The sequence below is a fragment of the Dunckerocampus dactyliophorus genome, chromosome 12, assembly GCF_027744805.1.
Source record: "Dunckerocampus dactyliophorus isolate RoL2022-P2 chromosome 12, RoL_Ddac_1.1, whole genome shotgun sequence".
NCBI lineage: Eukaryota > Metazoa > Chordata > Actinopteri > Syngnathiformes > Syngnathidae > Dunckerocampus > Dunckerocampus dactyliophorus.
Window position 1 is genome coordinate 15,924,227 of NC_072830.1, and position 19,416 is coordinate 15,943,642.

The 19,416-nt window shown below is 40.9% G+C and overlaps 1 protein-coding gene across 1 annotated transcript in view; it reads right to left on the minus strand.

The window, feature by feature from the left end:
• The window catches only part of arhgap32a (Rho GTPase activating protein 32a), a 38,296-nt gene extending 18,882 nt beyond the window's left edge, over positions 1 to 19,414 (minus strand). The window contains 5 exon segments of the mRNA XM_054795342.1: positions 3,558 to 3,642; positions 3,884 to 3,975; positions 5,356 to 5,452; positions 7,865 to 7,982; positions 19,006 to 19,414. Of these exon segments, the coding sequence (XP_054651317.1) occupies positions 3,558 to 3,642; positions 3,884 to 3,975; positions 5,356 to 5,452; positions 7,865 to 7,953 (363 nt within the window). The 5' untranslated portion in view covers positions 7,954 to 7,982; positions 19,006 to 19,414.
• Between the last annotated feature and the right edge of the window lie 2 nt (positions 19,415 to 19,416).

Genomic DNA, 19,416 nt, shown 5'->3' on the forward strand with positions numbered 1-19,416 from the left:
AGATTTGAATCGAATCGTCTATCACAAAGAGGTTTACATCCCTAGACAAGACCAAATAATCCAAATCTGGAACTCCTTTACAGAATCACACTACCTGCATGTCTAAATGTCAATTAAACTGCTTTTTTTTCCACCAACATAATGCAATGCAAGTTGACGTGATAAACAATTGCTTAATCTGAGTATTTAGACAGATCATCAACAATGGTAAGAGCCATGGATGATTCACAGAGAAATTAAGGAAGCTAGGAAGTCAGAGCTGAAACTTTATGATTGAAGCTGCATGCATAATAATCATCACAAAGGCTTGCTCACAAAGCATGCAGCAGACCAACACACGTGTACAGTACCTGGCACTAAGCGTCTCTACCTTTGTCCTGGACCTCCACAAAGCTCCAAAAAGCAAAATAACGTCTTTTAATTGAATGAAGCACCTCACTAGCTGGACCGACAATGGACAACGCATGAGGTGAGGATGCTTCCCACTGTGTCTTACCCCCTTTTTCAATCCCCTCTCCTCTGTGCTGCCTCCAACATCCCCCTCCCCCCTCCTCCCTTACCCGTCTTGCTCATCCCTGCCTCCCCTCCTCTAAACGGCGGTTGTTTCTCTGGCCACAAAAGGCGGCTTGGCAGCAAACGGGCTCGACTGGAACACAGGAGCTCATCTCGAGCAAAGCTGCAAAAAACCTGAACGGACAGGGAGCCATGCAAAGCATCACTGGTCGATTGCATTCAAGGCTGGACAGGAGGTTGGAGCTCATCTCCAGCGGGATCACGCAGAGTCTGCCCTTGCTGTCCTTGTGCGGTTTGGTGATTAGGATACATGAGACTTGATCCGTGCATCCCCCTTCCCCCCACGCTGCAGTCTGGCAGCAGTCACATCACACTGGTGTCTGCACAGTGTTGAGTTTGCAATGCACGCTGGCATATTGACAGTAAGTGAAGAGTTCCAGCCTCATCCTCCGCTTCTTCAGTTAGAGCATTTTCACTTTCCACTACTATGGCGGCATCAGGTTCTGCAGCAACACAACTGCTGCCCTCTGCTGGCAAAGAAGAGAAACTTCAAGGAAGTTAACCAGCCGCTTAATAGATGCTTGCACACTTGACTGAGCAGCCACGTCTGCCTCACCACCTCTTGTTATGCTACTCCATGAACTTAACAACCCCGAGGCACCACACTTCCCCCACACAGGTGATGGTACCTTGACTGACACATCCCCGAGTCCCCTGTTAGCTTTGTTGCACTTGCTAAAGAGGGACAAATTGCACATGTAGCGTCCTTAATACTGGTAGCTGGCGGCTTCAATAAACAGTGTCAACTCCAGAGTCATGGCAGTTTTACTAGCTTGTGCAATAACCAGCCCCAGTGCCCTCACTGTGGCCGACAGTGGGACTATTATCCAACTACTTTCATCTAACTTGACTAAAGCAATGTCCTAGTTCAGAGGCCCTTGACGTGGTCTATGCAGGCAACGCTCCGCATGTCAACCCTTGTTGAAAAGAACAGCCTAGCCTTCAGGGGCGTTCCTGCTTGCGTCACATGCTTCCACCTCAGCTGACCCTTACGTCGCGATGCTTAGTTGAAATAGCCTTTAAATAGACACATCCTTTGTGTGGCGTTATAACGTAATCATCCTTCCAGTGCATCCTCCGTGTAATGCAACCACTGAATTGGGACAGTTTTAAAAAGGTACGCCTGCTAGCATGTGAGAGAAGAGCAGAGCCTTTGAGGTGAATGCAAATATCAGCTTAACAGAATGCAACATCAGCATGCAAATAGAGTGTTACCAGTGTGGAATTTAAATATACGTCACAAAGCCCTGAGGGTCAGCTGAAACCGCTAGGGTTCTTTTGAAAGCTCTGAGGTGAAAAGGTTTTGGATGGTTTATATCAGGGGTGTGCAACATTTTTTCAGGGAGGGACACACAATGAAAAATGCATGCACGAACCACTTTGATATTTTGTAAAGCAATATGCAAAAGAGTTACATATATTATTAAAATTATTTATATATAAATATAAAAAAATTATATTTATATTTAAACTATATGAAAAAGTGTGTTCTAAGTATGAACTTAGGTAGTCTCTTTTTTCCCCATTTCTTCCCAAATATTTAAACTTCATACATTTTCTTCTGGTAATATTATGTCTTTATTCTCAAAATATTCAGACTTTATTACTATATTTTTAAACAATTTCCACAAAGTAATTCTCCAAAAATCACAACTTTATTTTGGTTTTGTTTTTCATATTACAACTTTTAAAAAATGATGTTTTTTTATATTCCAACTCTATGCTACTAAAATGACAATATTTTCCCTCATAATATTACAAGTTTATTCTTGTAAAGTTGAAACTTTCTTTCTCTTTAGAATATTACTTTTTTCTGCTCATATTTTGACTTTATTTTCGTTACATAAAAACTTTTCCTCAACGTAATTTACCAAAAATTACAACTTAATTTGTTTTTGTGTTTTTCATTTTAATATTTCAACTTTATGCTCCTAAAATGACATCATTTTTCCTCATAATATTACAACATTACTCTTGTAAAATTACGACTTTTTCTCGTTAAATTAACTATTAACTCTTTTCTCTTCATATTTTCACTTTCCATTTTTGCTGTTGTTTTCTTCCATCCATCTTCTATGCCGCTTATCCTCACTCGGGTCACGGGCACGCTGCTATCCCAGCTGACTTCGGGCGAGAGGAGGGGTACACCCTGGACTGCTCGCCAGCCAATCGCAGGGCACCATTCACACTCGCATTAACCTGACGTGCATGTTTTTGGAATGTGGGAGGAAACCGCAGTACACCGAAGAATACGCACGCAGAGATGCCCAACAGAGACTCGAACCCAGATCTTCCCCATCTCCTGACTGTGGCCAACATGCTAACCACTAGGCCATTGTGCGGCCCCTGTTGTTTTCTTGTTAAATTACATTTTTAGAATGTGCCCCCGGGCCTCACTTTGGACACCCCTAGTTTATATTATCACCGTTGTCCAATAAAAGTGTATGGCACACAATTTATGTTCATAGTTCAATCTGTGTAATTCTTCTATATAAACTCATAAAATGACTTTATTTGCTATACTGTCCAATTAATACGTGGATTAGGAGATTAGAACTAAGAAGACTTAATACACAAACACACGGTGGGAGTGGGTCAAATAAAATCAGAAATTAAAAATGGTATTTCTGGGCTTGAAAGCTCTTTCACATAAAAAAAAGTAAAATATACTATATTACAAAGACAAAAAATGTAAAAAAAAAAAAAAAAAAAAAGCCTTAAAGTGCCTCTATCAATGAACCGCAGCTCCCCAGTACTGGCAGCGCTCATGCAGTCCTGTATCATGATACTACTACCACCATGTTTGACTGGAGGTAAGACACAAATATCTTGCAATTCACTTGTGTTGTCACTTAGAAAACAATGGCTGTGGCCACTATAGTTATACTGCAATACAAGCTGTACACTGATTACTCCAAAGTATATCCAAGTTTCATTTCAACAGTACTGTTACTGTGCAGCGGAAGTGTTTTTTGGGGGCTCACCTCAACGTTCCCAAAGTCAACAGTTTCATAGTGGAAATGGGCACAGTCTTCGAGGCGGGGGAAGTGACCTCTGGGGAACGTCAATCTAAAAGTACGAAAAGTACAACGGCATCACTTCACATTTTTCATAGAGCGAGGCTGTGATGGAAGGGGACACGAGGCGACAAGGAAGACAGAGCGATGGGGGGCGGGGTGGGGAGGGTTGCGGTTGGTGAGGCGAGGCGGAGCATGCCTAAGACTATTGTGCCAATCATTTTATAGCTCTTCGTCTCACTGGCCTGGATAAGAGACCTGGTTTACAGCTCATAATAGCAGGGAGCACCTACTTCTTCATGTTCTTGACCTTCATGCTCGCCGTGCTGGTGCAGGACCGCAGCAGGGGCTCGGCCGGGCGTTCTATGACGTCATCGCTCCTGACCTGTCAAACAGCGGCAGCATGCGGTTAGACCCTACGCTCATGTTGACCACAAAGAAACCATTCAACAAATACAACATTTGCACACACATTATGTAATCAAATTACGTCAATGCACGCTTTCTTTGTGGGTGTGTTTGTCAATTAGCAGGGTAAGCGCACAACTGCAAGATAGCATACAGACAGAAAACAAAAATATCGCTACTCATGTTATAGCAGTGCTTCCCATACATTGCGTACGCCCGCGACGAGTACATTTGGACTGCCACAGATGGATTTGGTGAGTTTTTGGCTTCTTTGTCCTTCTTCCCCACTTCGTTTTAAACCTTTAAAGTTTAGAATACAGTAAATAAATTGAAGGCTAACTAGTTAGCTCACTAGTTTGCTAATGGTTAAAGCCATGGCCGTCTCTTGGTCACTCCAAAATGTTAATTTAGTTAGACCCCAAGTGCTCAAAGTGTGAGATTGGTGCCATTTCCAGCCCACGACTGCTTTTTTATTGGCCCTCAGCACATTCTAACACGATTAAACAAGACAATAAAAAACAACAGCAAAAATGGAAAAAAGAGCAGCAATTTGCAAGAATAAAGACAAAATATTAAGAGAGTGAAGTCATAATGTTAAAGAGAAAAAAAATTGCATAAAGTGAAAATATTAAAGGAAAAAGTCATTTTTTTAATTAAATATTTTTTAAATATAAAGTCATATAAGTCTCTGCATATCTACATGGGTTGGTTTAGTGGCCCCCGCATCCTTTAATTTTTTTTCTTATGCAGCCCTCAGTGGAAGACAACCCTGCCCTGGACGGACCGAATCAATATGAACTAAACACAACCAGTTAGTGGTTTGGTCCACAACATGTCAGAAAAGAGGCAAAACATGTCCATCACTGTTTTCCCAAGTCAAAGCTGATGTGCGTGAATGTCTTGTTTTGCCTAAAACAAAAAAGATAATAAATGAATAAGATAATATGTCTGCTTTCGTGGATGACTAAGGAAATTAATAAATTCTTATTTGTGCAGCTGAACTCAAGAGGATATTTACATTTTTAAATAAAAAAAAAGATTCATCGAATACCAGAATAGTTGCCAATTAGTTAAATAATCGATTAATCATCGATTCATTGTTGCAACGCTACACTAGTAAAGAAGTTCATTAATAAAGTACACTAATAAAGAACTTCCTGAATGAAAGAGCTCACTTTCATGAGACATCTATGACATTCCTCCTTCTGTTCATCAAAATCACATGGTGGTGACATGTCCTGGATCAGAATGAATGTAGCCTCTTTTTTTTTTTTAAGCTTTTTTTGAGCTGTGATATGTGCAGGTGTGAGTCGCTGTGTGTGTGTGTATGTGTGTGTGTGTGTGTGTGTGTGTATACCCGCATGTCCTGTGGTTGCCTCTCATCTGCAGGACTGCTGTTGGTAGCTTGAGGTAAGACATTGTCTTTGTTCATCTGACTGAATGGTGCCACGTCTCTGCAGGAAAACAAAGATGCACATGAAGAATTTAGAAATAAAGAAAGAAATCTCAGCAAGGAGAATAATACAAAAACTACTTCTTAACCAGCTTCCAATGAACTTCATGGAGGTAATTGGGTATGGTGGAAGAAAAAAAGAATGACATGTCGATGCAAGTCCTGATCAAGGTGCAAATCCAGGTCATTTTTTCACATATTTTAACATTTAAAGGATTAAAAAGATATATATTTTCTCTTTTTGTTTTAGTCAATAGGGCATTTTAAATGACAAATTAGAGACATGATTACATGCAATGGGCAAGTATGAAGGTGTACAATGTTCTAGTAGTAATCAAGCTGCATCATGGAATGTCTCACATGCAGAGTCAATAAAGTGGATATTAGGCAAGCTACTTGAAGCACAGCCACTGATACTCGTCTTCCTTTTGTTACATGTATGCATGGATTACAACTAGGGGTGGGGGAAATAATCACAAATGTCAATAATCGATGCTGACGGAACAAAAAAAAAAAACAGAACAAAAAGACGGAAAGCGGAAGAGCCGCCCGGACAGTTTATGGTGGTGCACCTACTTTATGTGTAACATGCTACCAAAATGGCTGAGTGTAAACTCTTCTATTTACATAGTGCCTTTAGCTTTATTCTCCACATTTTTGATGGAGTTTTTTGTTTTATTATATTACTACCATGTGCTGTGCCCAATAAAAAGAGCCGTAGGCCGGCAACGACCCCTCAGACTGCATTGTGGACACCCCTGGTCTAAATGAAGAATAAGCAAATATGGTCTACAAAAAACACTTGTTTCCAGTGAGGGTTGGACTCAGAGAGGATTGCCCTTTGTCACCGATTCTGTTCATTACATTTCATTACAGAATTTGTAGGCACAGCCAGGGCGTTGAGGGTTTGGTGGCTGCAGGATTGGGTCTCTGCTTTTTGCAGATGATGTGGTCCTGCTGGCTCCATCGGGCACTGCATTGGTTCGCAGCCGAGTGTGAAGCGGCTCCAAGTGGCTCGAATCAGCACCTCCAAGTCCAAGTCCATGGTTCTCACCAGGAAAAAGGGTGGAGTGTCATCTCTGGGTCAGGGATGAGATCCTGCCCCAAGCGGAGGAGTTTAAGTACCTCGGGGTCTTGTTCATGAGTGAGGGAAGGACGGAATGCAAGATTGATGTGGACTCTGCATCAGTCCGTTGTGGTGAAGAAGCTGAGCTGAAAGGCAAAGCTCTCAATTTACTGGTCGAACTACGTTCCTACCCTCACCTATGGTCATGAGCTTTGGGTAGTGACCAAAGGGACAAATGAGTTTTCTCCACAGGGTGGCTGAGCTCTCCCTTAGAGATAAGGTGAGAAGCACTGTCCTCCAGAGAAACTCTTGAGTAAAACCGCTGCTCCTCTGCATCAAGGGGAGCCAGATGAGGTGGCTTGGGCTTCTGATCAGGATGGCTCCCGGACACTTGCGCTGGGGAGGCAGCCTGGCAACGCCTCGGCATCTGCGGGGAGAAGCTGGAAGAAGTACCCGGGGAGATGGAAGTCTGGGCTGCCATGCTTAGGCTGCTGGCGTCGGATAAGCGGAAGATGATGGAGGAATGGGTGGATTTTGATATGTGCCAGTTAAAAATGGATGGCCGACCGCATTTGGCCAGCAGTCCGTAGTTTGGACACCTCGGAGCCAAACTATGAAAAAAGTGCAATTTATCGTCCAGAAAATATGTTAATCCGTAAACACGGTTTTTTGCCTGATATTTATCTCCTATTCAACTTGCTCTATTTTTACCCCTCAGCCCTCTTCTTGCATTGAGCTGTCACCACATAAAACTGCAATGCTAAAGCATACAGCTGAGAGAGCTAGTGAGTCATCCCAGTGTGTGTCACAAGCTCCCATCATGACACAGAAAAACATGTTATCAGACATGTGATAAGATCATGAACAATATTAGCAGTACATGAGCAAAAGAGAGGAAGTGCAACCACTATGGCTTTTTGTGAGTGTGAGGAGCATAGCAAAGCTTACCTATTCAGACAGCTCATAAAGGCAGCCCACCCACAAGGCAGCGCGCCACAAAAGCCTGACTCAAAACGTGACTCGGTGTCTTCCAGCAGAAAGAGGGTGAGGTCGTCAATGCGCTCAACTTTTATGAGCAACAAAAAGACGTGGCAGGGGACGGCCCTTGGCTTTGTCATTATTCGGGTTGATGCGACCAGTCACATGAGAACACTGACACACATTGCTTAGTCAACGTGCAGTCTCATTAATGGCAAGAAATACGAGATATGGCCATAGAAGCATTGCATTTAAATGATGACAATGCATGCATAAATAACATGCGTGTGTCTCGGAGTCGACTGCAATAAGACACAAGAAATTAGGGCTCAGCTGTCATGAGTGGCAGACAAAAATAGATCATCTCACCCCTCAAGGACGTGACTACATCCTGGTTCCCCCTGGGGTCCTGAGGCAGCATTCTCGATCACCGCGGCAACCACGCAGCCAGCCTCCATGATGCTGTTGTTCTGCCACCACACGCTGCCTAAAACGTGAGTGGGAGGGGAGAGGAGGGGTGGGCGAAGAGAGGAGAATGTGTGAGAAAGATGCATGTGCGATGCATGGAGCCCGCCAGACGTGAGCCTACTTGAATGTGGCGTTGTTAGACTGCATAGTCAGAAAGGAGGGTCTGTTTTAACCAGCAAACCAGGTATTATAAGTAAGGGAAATTAGAAAATTGTATTATTTAGTTCCCGGATTACAATTGTAGTACTGTGCAAAGGTTTTATTTAGTCCACCACTTGGTTGTTTTAATGAATAATTTAGACAGTTAAAAACTGCACTGAGTAAAAGCTCTACTGGGAACGTGTGTTTGTAGCTTTAATACTAATGAGCTGTGTTTGTCTCTGACAGAGTGTGTGTCTCCAAGAAGTGCTATAGTGCACCTTACCCACTTTTTACATGTACAATGTAACTCTGCACTTGTCCAATGTAATAAGATGTCATATATCACAATATATAACGTAACATTAAGAAGCGGGACATGCAGGAGCAAACAAACGTCAGCAACACCGGCATAGCTATTCAAGAGATTCAAGAGAGTTTTATTGTCATGTGCATAGTACAATAGCAGTTATACCATGCAATGAAAATCTTATTCTGTTCATTCTCCCAAGAAAAGAAAGAAAACAAATGAAAGAATAAGAACTATGTGAGCTCTTTCCACAATTCCGGGTTTTATTTTAAGATATGTAGAGAAGCCTTTTTTTTGCAAAGCTGTACCCTGTGGTAGGGTTGGATATGGTTTCATATTATCCGACACCGGTGCTCCAACCAGTACTTAAAATAGGAAAACTGTCAAAAAAACAATGGCTTTTACTTTTTATGTCATTTTGTAACGTGCAAATTGAACAAAATAATAATTTAAATAGCAATAGACAGCAGCAATAGACAACACCCGATTCAGTTTTACAGTTTTTTAAGGGCATACATTCTGCACAATTCTAGCAGAAATTGATAACTGATACACAATTATGGAAATGTTACAACTACCATTACAGTTTGTGTTTCATACATAATCCTACATGCAAGAGTCATGTATAAATAGAACAAAATGAAGTTATTTACTAAATATCACTCACTTGTTGCAGTCTGCATTTTTTGAGTAGAGCTGTGAATGAGTCAGGTCTTTTGAGCGACTCTTAAGTGAATGATGAGAACCCAGTCCCAGTTGCATATATGCACAGTATAAACCCTAGGTTGCCAAAGTGGGGTACGTATACCCCCATGGGTAGGCCAATTGTAATGGGGCGTACGTGAATAAAAATAAAAAACAATTACCGCCTAACACTCAGAATTACGAGTGCGCCTGAATGCCTCACGGCGCAGGGAGAACGGTGCATAAAGGAGACACAGCATGAGGTTGGTAATTGCTCTGTGTGCATCATATGAAGAAATAAGTACGTTCGGTGATTATTTTGTACATAAAGCGTGTTTAATCTTGAAGATTTCATTTATATTGGTGTTCCAAACCCCGTACGGCAGAGCGGTGAAAACCTGTCACTGTGAGTGGGGATTCCCCCTAAAATGTGGCTTTATCATTGGTTGTACGTATATTTGTACTTCAGATACTGCTTTATCATGATTGTTAAACTTTCCCCTTCAATTCGGTATGAAATTAATATGCAGATTTTAAGCCATTTTTAGCAATCGTGAGTGGACAAAAAAAGTGATGCTCAAATTCAAGCCGTTCGAATGGAAGGATGCCAACATCAGCCTGGAATAAAAGACATGTAGGATGATTACTATTATATATCTATTTATTTATTTATCTATTTATCAGTGCTCATGTGCTCAAACCTTATCAAAATGTAACCATGCAAAATACAAAATTTTGACCCGGAATTGATTAAAGTCTGCGGGGATAGGCTCCAGCATACCCCGCGACCCTAATTAGGAGAAGCGGCATAGAAAATGGATGGATGGATGGATGGAATGAACCAATGACTTGTGTTCAATGTTTCAAGTAGTTCATAGTTCAAGAACTGAACCATGTGTGTGCGTACTGTATGTGTACATGTGTTAAAATATTCCAACAATGCGGGGGGGGGGGGTCATCTAGTAGGCAATGTAACAGCTGCTTTTAGGCAAGGGCTTCCTCTTCCTGCCATGTGTGCTTCTCCTTTCTCGGCTCTTATCAAATGCACTCCTGCCACCTAGTAGCCGTTTTTATGGCATAAAAATTCCTCTCAAGCCTAATCCATTTGTGAGGAGTTGCATCATACTTTCTTTAGCCTCTCGTGCAAAAAAAACCCGCAAAAGACGTATGCATACGTTGTTGGAAGAGGGCGTTCGGGTTTATAACGACGGATAACTACAATTTTGGTACTAAAGGAGTTAAAAATTCTATTTTGCATAATAGGTGAGCTTTCATTCGATATCATTCTATTTGACAGTTAGCGGCTAATAAGTGCTACTATCATTTCTTATCCTTTACAAAAACTGACATACAGTTTTGTCTGCATGACTCCATTACTACAGTACAAGTCTGTTCTGTATTTACAGTAAACAAACAGAAGGAATGCATTACCATAGTGAAACCCGACTCCTTAATGTTCCTCTATACAATCTTCCCATGCAATGAGAGCTTAGCGACAAACAATGAATAGGGCCACTCAGGGCACAAAAACCACTTAAGGGTTCATTAAATTAAAGAAACCCTCCAATTTTGGTGGAATCAGCTCTTCTCTAATCAAAAAACGCTGGGAATAGACTCATCAGTGCCGACCCCGGCTGTTAGTACAACTTTCCCACCGGGCTGGCCCATTGGCCTGTAGCCTCGCTGGCTGGCTGTTGACAGGCTTCCACAAAGCCTGCTGACTCAGCAGAATGTAAGCGGGTGGTCTGCTATGTGCACTCCCGTACTACTTCCTCTCTAACATGCACTGGAACCAAAATGCTGCATGCACACTGGGTCCAATGCACGGCATTACATAATGTCTAGTAGTTTTGAAGAAGTCATTATTATCAACACACTTATGCAGGATGGAAGTTAAATGTAGTAGCCAAAGGTACATTTGCACACAATGCTTACATCAGGGTTGTCCAAAGTGCGGCCCGGGTGCCATTTGCTGGCACTGCTATTTTTTATTGACCCGCGACACATTCTAAAAATATAATAATTTAACAAGAAAATTAAAAAAAACACACACAACAGCAAAAAATGAACAATCAGGAGCAATTTTACAAGAATAAAGCCAAAATATTAACAGATAAAAGGTTGGATCCTCCCGAATGCCTCCCTGGTGAGGTGTTCCAGGCATGCACAGCCGAGAGAAGGCCTCAGGGCAGACCTCGGACACGCTGGAGGGATTATGTATCACAGCTGGCCTGGGAACACCTTGTTGTCCTACCGGTAGAGCTGCAAGTGGTGGCCGGGGACCGGGAAGTCTGGGCTTCCCTCCTGAGACTGCTGGCCCCATGACTCGGACCCGGATAAGCGGAGGAAAATGGATGGATGGATGAAACGGCATTATATTATGAGGAAAAAAAAGCATCATTTTAGTAGAAGAAAGTTGAAATGCTAAAGAAAAAAAGAGAAAGTCGTAATATTATGAAAAACAAACAAAACAACAAATAAATGTCTATTTTTTGGAAAATTAGGCTGTGGAAAAAAGTTATAATAAACTTAAAATATGATGAGAATAACGTCATAATTACAAGAAAAACATTTACAAGAAGAACGCTGAAAATATTTCCAAAAACAGCAGAAATAAAAAAACATCTATAAAAAAAAGTTGCATTCTAACAAAAGAAGTTGCAGATGAACTTGAAATATGAGGAAAAATAATGTCATTTTAGTTGCATGGAGTTGAAATATTTTTAAAAAGTATTTTTTTTTTTTAAGTCATGATGAGAAACAAAACAAAATAAAGTTGTAAATCTTGAGAAAATGAGGTTGGGGGAAAGTTATAATGTTATAGTAATAAGTCAAAATATTATGGGGATAAAGTCATAATAGTTAAAAGTCATAAAGAAAGCTGAAATATTTGGAAAATAAAAACAAAAAAAATAGCAAAAATGGGAAAAAACAAGAGCAAACTTGATACTAATAATAGGCTTAACATATATCACAAAAAAATTGTTGAAATTATATATTATATACCGGTATATACAGTATCTATATCTATATCTATATATATATAGAGAGAGAGAGAGAGAGATGTATATATACATACATATATAAGTTCTTAGCATATCTACATGCGTTTCTTTACAAAACATCAAAGCGGTCCTTGCATCCTTTCATTTTTCACTATGTGGCCCTGGCTGGAAAAAGTGTGGACACCCCTGACTTATATCAAACACAAGAGCTGCAACGAAAAATAATGAGCAATTTTGACTGATATTAGTCTATTATTTTAACAACAGTGTATGGCATATTAGATATTACATATTAGAATGTTACAATCAACTCCAAGTATGATGCAGTGTTCTACCAAAATAAACAAACTATTAAAGTAATATAAAAAATCATATATATACACATACATAAACAAAGACAATCATCCAAATGAGTAAGAACATAAAAAATTCCATCCATCCTTTTTCTATGCCGCTTCATCCTCATTAGGGTCGCGGGGGTATGCTCGAGCTTATCCCAGCTGACTTCGGGCGACAGGCGGGGTACACCCTGGACTGGTCGCCAGCCAATGGCAGGGCACATATAGACAAACAACCATTCAAACTCACATTCATACCTATGGACAATTTAGAGTCACCAATTAACCTAACATGCATGTTTTTGGAATGTGGGAGGAAACCGGAGTACCCGGAGGAAACCCACGCACACACGGGGAGAACATGCATACAACTCCACACAGAAATGCCCAAGGGGGAATCGAACCCAGGTCTTCCCGATCTCCAGGCTGTTACTGTGTTGGCCGACATGCTAACCACTAGACCACCGTGTGGCCCATCAAAAATTCAATAATTAAAAAAAAAGACAACGGAAAATCAGAGAATATTAGAAAAAAAAAATGATAATGTCAACAAAAAAAAAGCAATTAAATGTACATTTTACACACACACACACAGGTGTAATGTACTGTACATAGTTTTTATCCAATGTACACAATCCGGACGTGCCAGCAGGCATAAAGATGTGAGCATGCTAAACCACAGTTACGCATTAATAAGAATCTCAAAAATCTCTACTACAGTATCAATCAAAACTGAGCATTACTATCATTTTAAAAGGTAGTACTTTTGAAACAGTAGTACTTTTGCATTGGATCTCATTACAAGGTGGGGTGTACCTAATATTGTGGCCAGTGAGTGAACGTCGTAACACGATGTGACGCCGTGTTCGCTAGAAAAAAACATTTGAAAATGTGGCCGAAGATCACAATTTCACTTATTTTCCAGAAAATGCCCCTTATTTTCAAATATGGACAGGTATGGTTCAGCTAGTTCAGACCTGAAAGGGATAAGATAAGATGAGATAAGATGCAACATTTGAAAGGCACGTTTACAGTATAAGTATCAGGCGCCGCACAAAAAAAATAAAATAGGAGACATCTGATGGCGGGCTGGCAGGAGAGAAATAGGACAAGCCTACTCCATCTGGGCTGTTTATGGAACCTGCATCGACCGCATGTGCCTTGACAGGAAAAACGCCTGCCTACACGTTTGTAAGCATAAACACAGACGACAAGCTAGATTAGTCACAAAGACTTTTACAAGAAGGAGTTTGATGAAATTAAACACGCTCCTTCTTTTTTAGCAGGTGAAATTGTTTTTCTCTGAATGTACTTAATTCCCGCTCCTATGCTAGTGTTGTACTGAGCATATTGAGCTCCAAGGGATGTCAGAATTTTTTCACGCGACAGTAAATGACATTTATGGCGGCCCCTATGGGTTGTGTTTTCACACGCCTTGGGCAGGCCCGCGGCTGTTTTTTTATTGGCCCGGTAATTTTACAAGATTAATGTTGTAATATTGAGGAAGCATAATGTCATTTTAGTAGCATCACGTTGAAATATTAAAGAAAGATTTTTTTTTTTTTATTCACAATATTATGAAAAACAAACAAAACAAGGAATAAAGTTGCAGTTTTTGGAAAATTAGGGTGCACAAAAAGTTATGTTCCGAGAATGTAGTCAAAAGATTATGGGAATAAAGTCATAATTACAAAAAGAAAATTTACATGAGGGAAGTTGAAATAGTTGGAAAATTACACAAAAATCATCAAAAGTGGAAAAAAAACAGCCGTACTTTTAGAATAAGAGAAAAAAGTTGCATTCTAAAAAGAAAAACGGCGCAGTTGTCAAAGAATAAACTCGTGATATTATGAGGAAAAAATTCATTTTAGTAGCATAGAGTTGAAATATGAAAGAAAAAACATGTTACTTAAGTTGAAGCAAACAAAACAACATAAAAAAACAAACTTCCATCTGTGATGTCACCTCTGCTGGTGGCAGCTAAGTAGTGCACCTCATGTTGCGTGGAAATGAATAGATACCCATGTGTCTGAATGCAGTGCAGTCTAAAAGAGTTGAAGTCATCAGTGTAGGATTGTAGAGCATTCTTAGTAAATGTTATCTTTACGGGCTCGCAGTGAAACAGAAAATTCAGTGTTGGGATTAACTTGTCATCTAGAGTGAGAGTCCGGCCTGGTGATTAAATATTTGTCGCCTTATTGTCCACAATTTAATCAGGCTACACTTAATCGCCCTGCTCTGTGGCCCGGTGTGACGCCAAGGGAGGCCGCACCCGGATTGCGCCGTGACACTGACGCCGTGTTAGATGACATCAAGTTAATCTGGCAGATTTGGAGAAGATTATGGGATCATATGACCTCCCCTTCCTCCTTGTGCTAGTAGAATAGTGACTCGGCTACAATAAATGTGGTTGTGTTTAACTACGGCTGATGAGGAGGAAAGGGGGAGGGGGGCGGGGCTTAGCTGCAATGACATCATCTTGGGCAGATTGGAGTGAGTCAAAGCTTCTGGTCAAAAGGTCCTTCAGAGGCTTGCTTTGTCCCTCCTCTTGCCACCTCATCCTTAGTCTAAAGGAGCATCCAGTCACTGTGGACGAGAGAGGTTGCCATGGCAACCGGCAGTCTCTTCTCCACCGCCTCCCCGGCTCGTGTTGACTGCATTCCACAGCTCGGAACGAGTGTACGTTGTTGATCATGCAGGCGTCCTCGCACTCTCCAGTGGGTGGAGTTATTTTGGTTGGTGCACACAGTGTGGTGAATACTCAGCACACAATATGTACATTAGTGTCAGCAGACTGTACACGATATCCATCGTGTTTGCTCTTCTCTGTGGCGCTTTCAAACTGGATCATATGTCAATTTCATGTGTCGTGTCTTCAAGCAATTGAGGCCAAAATAAAGTGCACTACTTGGCTGCAACCAGCAGGGGAGCTGTTACCCTCAACTGGTCTGTGGCCTGGAGAAGAAGAACAAGAGCTATGGGATGTTGAGCCACACCCATGCAGAACTCAGCAATGGCACACCTCCTCTCCTCATTACAACACTGGCATGGAAACAGGCGTTCAGAACTTTCAGAGAGATTCTCCCATCCCTTTAGAAATAACATTTAAAAACATAATAATTGATTGTTTGCAAATTGTACCCATAGTCAATTACGGCTATCTAGTGCTGTCTATACATAAAAGAAACAAGCATCTAAATATATCCTTCATAAGAAGGCCTGCATGAAAACTACACAATCAATTTCCCCAGAAGTTTGTCGTGGGGTGGCATGTGGACCAGGAAGTTGCTTCACGTCTGACATGTAGGGATGTGTTTTTACAGTAATACCTCCTTTATCACGGTTAATTGGTTCCAAGGATTCTTTGTTATAAATTTTGTAGTTAGAGCATAGAAAACCTGTTTACAACCTCCTAAATACAGTTTTAAAGATTATTAGCGCCCTCTAGGTATTTAATAACACCCCATAGTCACCTTTACACTCCTATTAACCATTATAGTAGACATAATAAGAGAAAATAAGACATTTAAGACATAAATAAGTTGTGCTCATGTGTGTTTCTATAAGTGTGTTCTGGTGGTAGAGGAGCTGTGTGGGGGCGGGCGGGGTTCAGAGTTGAGTCAAACCTGCAATAAAAGCTTGTTGTTCCGGCAATCAAGTCTGGTGCTTGTGTGTCTCACCCAACATGACAGTAACATCACTGACACCTAGGCTACGTTCACACTGCAGGTCAATTCCGATTTTTTTGCTCACACCTTTTTTCATGTCAGTGGGAACAGCACAATTCCGATTTTTTTAAATGCGACTCAGGTCTCATTCGTATGTGGATATAAATCAGATATGTATGCGATGTAACTGCAGTATGAACAGTCAGGTTGCATATATCTGACATATACGTCATCAAAAGGCATGTATTGCCGTGCTTAAGGTACTCATGATGATGTAGACAGTCATTGAAGGGCATGGTTTATCGCGCAAGACTTGGATAAAGTAGCTACAAGTTCTTCTTCTCATCCGAAAATTATTTTTAAAAGGTGGTAGTGAGGCAGCTTTCGGGTCTCACCCCTGCCTCAGACATCCACCACACGCGTCCTTGGAACAGACGTGGCAGCAAGTTGTCTACAAACTGCCACAGCCAAAATTCTTGCCCTCTTTTTTCTGAATCTCCTAAACGGAATCATTTGGTTGAGAAAATATTGACTCCTGTTGCACAAAATCCTTCAAATTGCCACAAATGCGTTAAGGAGAGCACACTTCGCTTGTAATGTGCTGCTCGATACTAAAATATCGATACTTCGGGATACCAGCTCTTCATGCTCTGAGGTCAATTCTGAATATAATAATCTTCAGACAAATGCTTCATGATTTATGGCTAATTTTAAGTTTTCCAACAAATCTTACTTTAATTTTACAGACACGTACTTGCCAGTCACCGAAAGATGTGTACCAAGGTTTGTGGTGAAACATCCTAGCATAGGAACGCAATAGAGGTAGATAAGAGAGTACCTCCATGAACTGAGAAGTAACCAAATAACAAACCAACATAACAAATGACCAAAAATGTTCCCCGATTCGGATTATATTTCACATAACCAAGTGTTGGATTTTACCCTTTGGCATGTTGAACCTTGTTGTATTAATAACAGGGTGGACAGACTCCTCCCAGCATTGCTTGTTTATTCAGCCATCTTGGATCTCACGAGAATCTCCCGAGACTTCGTTCACACCAGGAGGGTTCAAAGTGCGGCCTGAGGGCCATTTGAGGCCCGCGGCTGGTATTTTATTGGCTCACAGCACATTTTAAAAATTTAATGTAACATGAAAACTAAAAAAGAAGAAAAGAGCTGCAGCAAAAATGGAAAAATCTCCAGTCATTTTTACAAGTATGAAGTGAAAATATGAGAAGAAAAGTTGCACTCTAACGAGAAAAAGTCGTAATTTTATGATATTATATTGCAAAATATAAGGAAAAGTAACATTTTAGTTGCATAACGAACTATTAAAGAAAAAAAAATTCTTTCTTAAACGGAACAAGTTATGTTACAAAAATAAAGTCAAATTATGGAAATAAATTAATAATTACGAGAAGAAAATTTACAAGAAGAAAGTTGAAAGAGTTTGAAAATTTAAAAAAAAAAATGAATGAATTGAAAAACCAGCAGTGATTTTCCAAGAATGTCAAAATACTGCCAGAAAAAGTTGTATTCTAATTTTAAGAGAATAAACTCATATTATAAAAAAAAAATTACAATTTTAGTAGGACAGAGTTTATATATTTGAAAAAATATATATTTTATAGAAATCAATATTATGAGAAACAAACTAAACAAAATAAAGTTGTAATTTTTTAAAAATTAGGGTGGTTTAAGTCATACTATTATGGGAATAAAGTAATAATATTACAAAAAGAAAATGTACAAAGATTATTTAAGATCAAAGTACAAATATTTGGAAAATTTAACAGCAAAAACGTGTCAAAAAGAGCAAAGACTGAAGTTTGTATATAGGCTTTTTCACCATAATAATTCTTAATCAAAGTAGCCCTTGTATCCTTTCATTTATTATCCTTTCATTTTTCACGATGCAGCCCTCGCTGGAAAAAGTTTGGACACCCCTGGTTTACACAATAAATACTACGGCATCCAGTAAGGCACATTCACTTGGCAAACTCCAACGTGAATGTTACACAAACTCGTCCGCTTTCCAACGTCATTCGGCTAACTCGAGTGGCCAAACAAAGAATCCCACACGTCGGTGACTCAGTCTTGTCATGTTATTGTGTCTTTATTACAAAACGTCCCTCAACTTCCACCTGGAAAGTCACTGTTCCCCAGCTCCGTCGCCCCTCTATGACATCATCACCGCTTGACCACTTACACCGTAAGTCTTTACTTGTTTTCTACATTTTAACATTTTGGGGCGTGGAACCGATGAGTGGGATTTACTTTGCGTGCTATGGGAAAAATTGTTTCAGTTTTCGTAGGATTCCTACCATTTGGAATGGATTAATGAAAACTGAGGTTCCACTGTATAACGCATACACAGGTTACTAATTGACAATGTAGTTCTTTTTGTAAAGGCAGGCTTTCTTTACTGGAAAGTGTATTTAAACAATGTTTATGACATGTTGTAAAATGAGCTGTGTTGACCCCAGTATCAGTATTACACACAACACCACACCAGCAGGACAATGGTGTCCAACTTTCATCTCTATTAGTTACTTTGATAAATCTTGGGTTTTCTTTTTACGGGAAATATTTATTTATATAATAACTTGATACAGGAAGCGGACCTTCACTCAAACAGCGCAGTCTTTTGCGCACATTTCACACTGACCAGTTGTGTTCCAGCTCAGAAGGTTCCAATTGGTAGTCAGTGGTTCTGTTAACTGGGGAAAGTTCCCTGCGGGTGGACTCTGACCTGCAGCACCGACGCAACAGCTGTGCCTACCCCCCCGGCCACCAAATACAGACAGTAGCCTGAAGCCTCCTAGGTTGTGCACTGCAGCAGTGTGTCTACCTACGTGTGTGTGTGTTATGATGGAGGATCGCTAAGCAGCCTTCCTACCTGCTGCGGGTGTCCTCTGCTGGTCTAAGCCAGCAGCTCCTCTTGGCCCCCGAACATGTCGTCGGCATGGCACTGCACCCACATCCGGTTAGAACGCTGATCCCTGAGGTAGACGTCCAAGAAGAAAAATACATAAAACACGAAGGAAGTGGAGCGGTATGTCTACCTTCCGAGGCTTCTCTCGCTGCACTGGTTCACTCTGGCTCGCTTCGGGAGCGCGCTCGGCACCGCCTCCGTGCTCGCGCCACGGACGGATGATGCTAGCGGCACAGGTGTCTCCCACACAGCGAGTTACTGCTGCCAAGCAGTCCGGCCACGGAAGAGAAAAAGGCGTGGGATTGTGCGTGGGGGGGGACCTTGTTTTGTAATGGTCCGTAGCTGAGAAGGAGCCCCCTCATCTGACACGGGAGC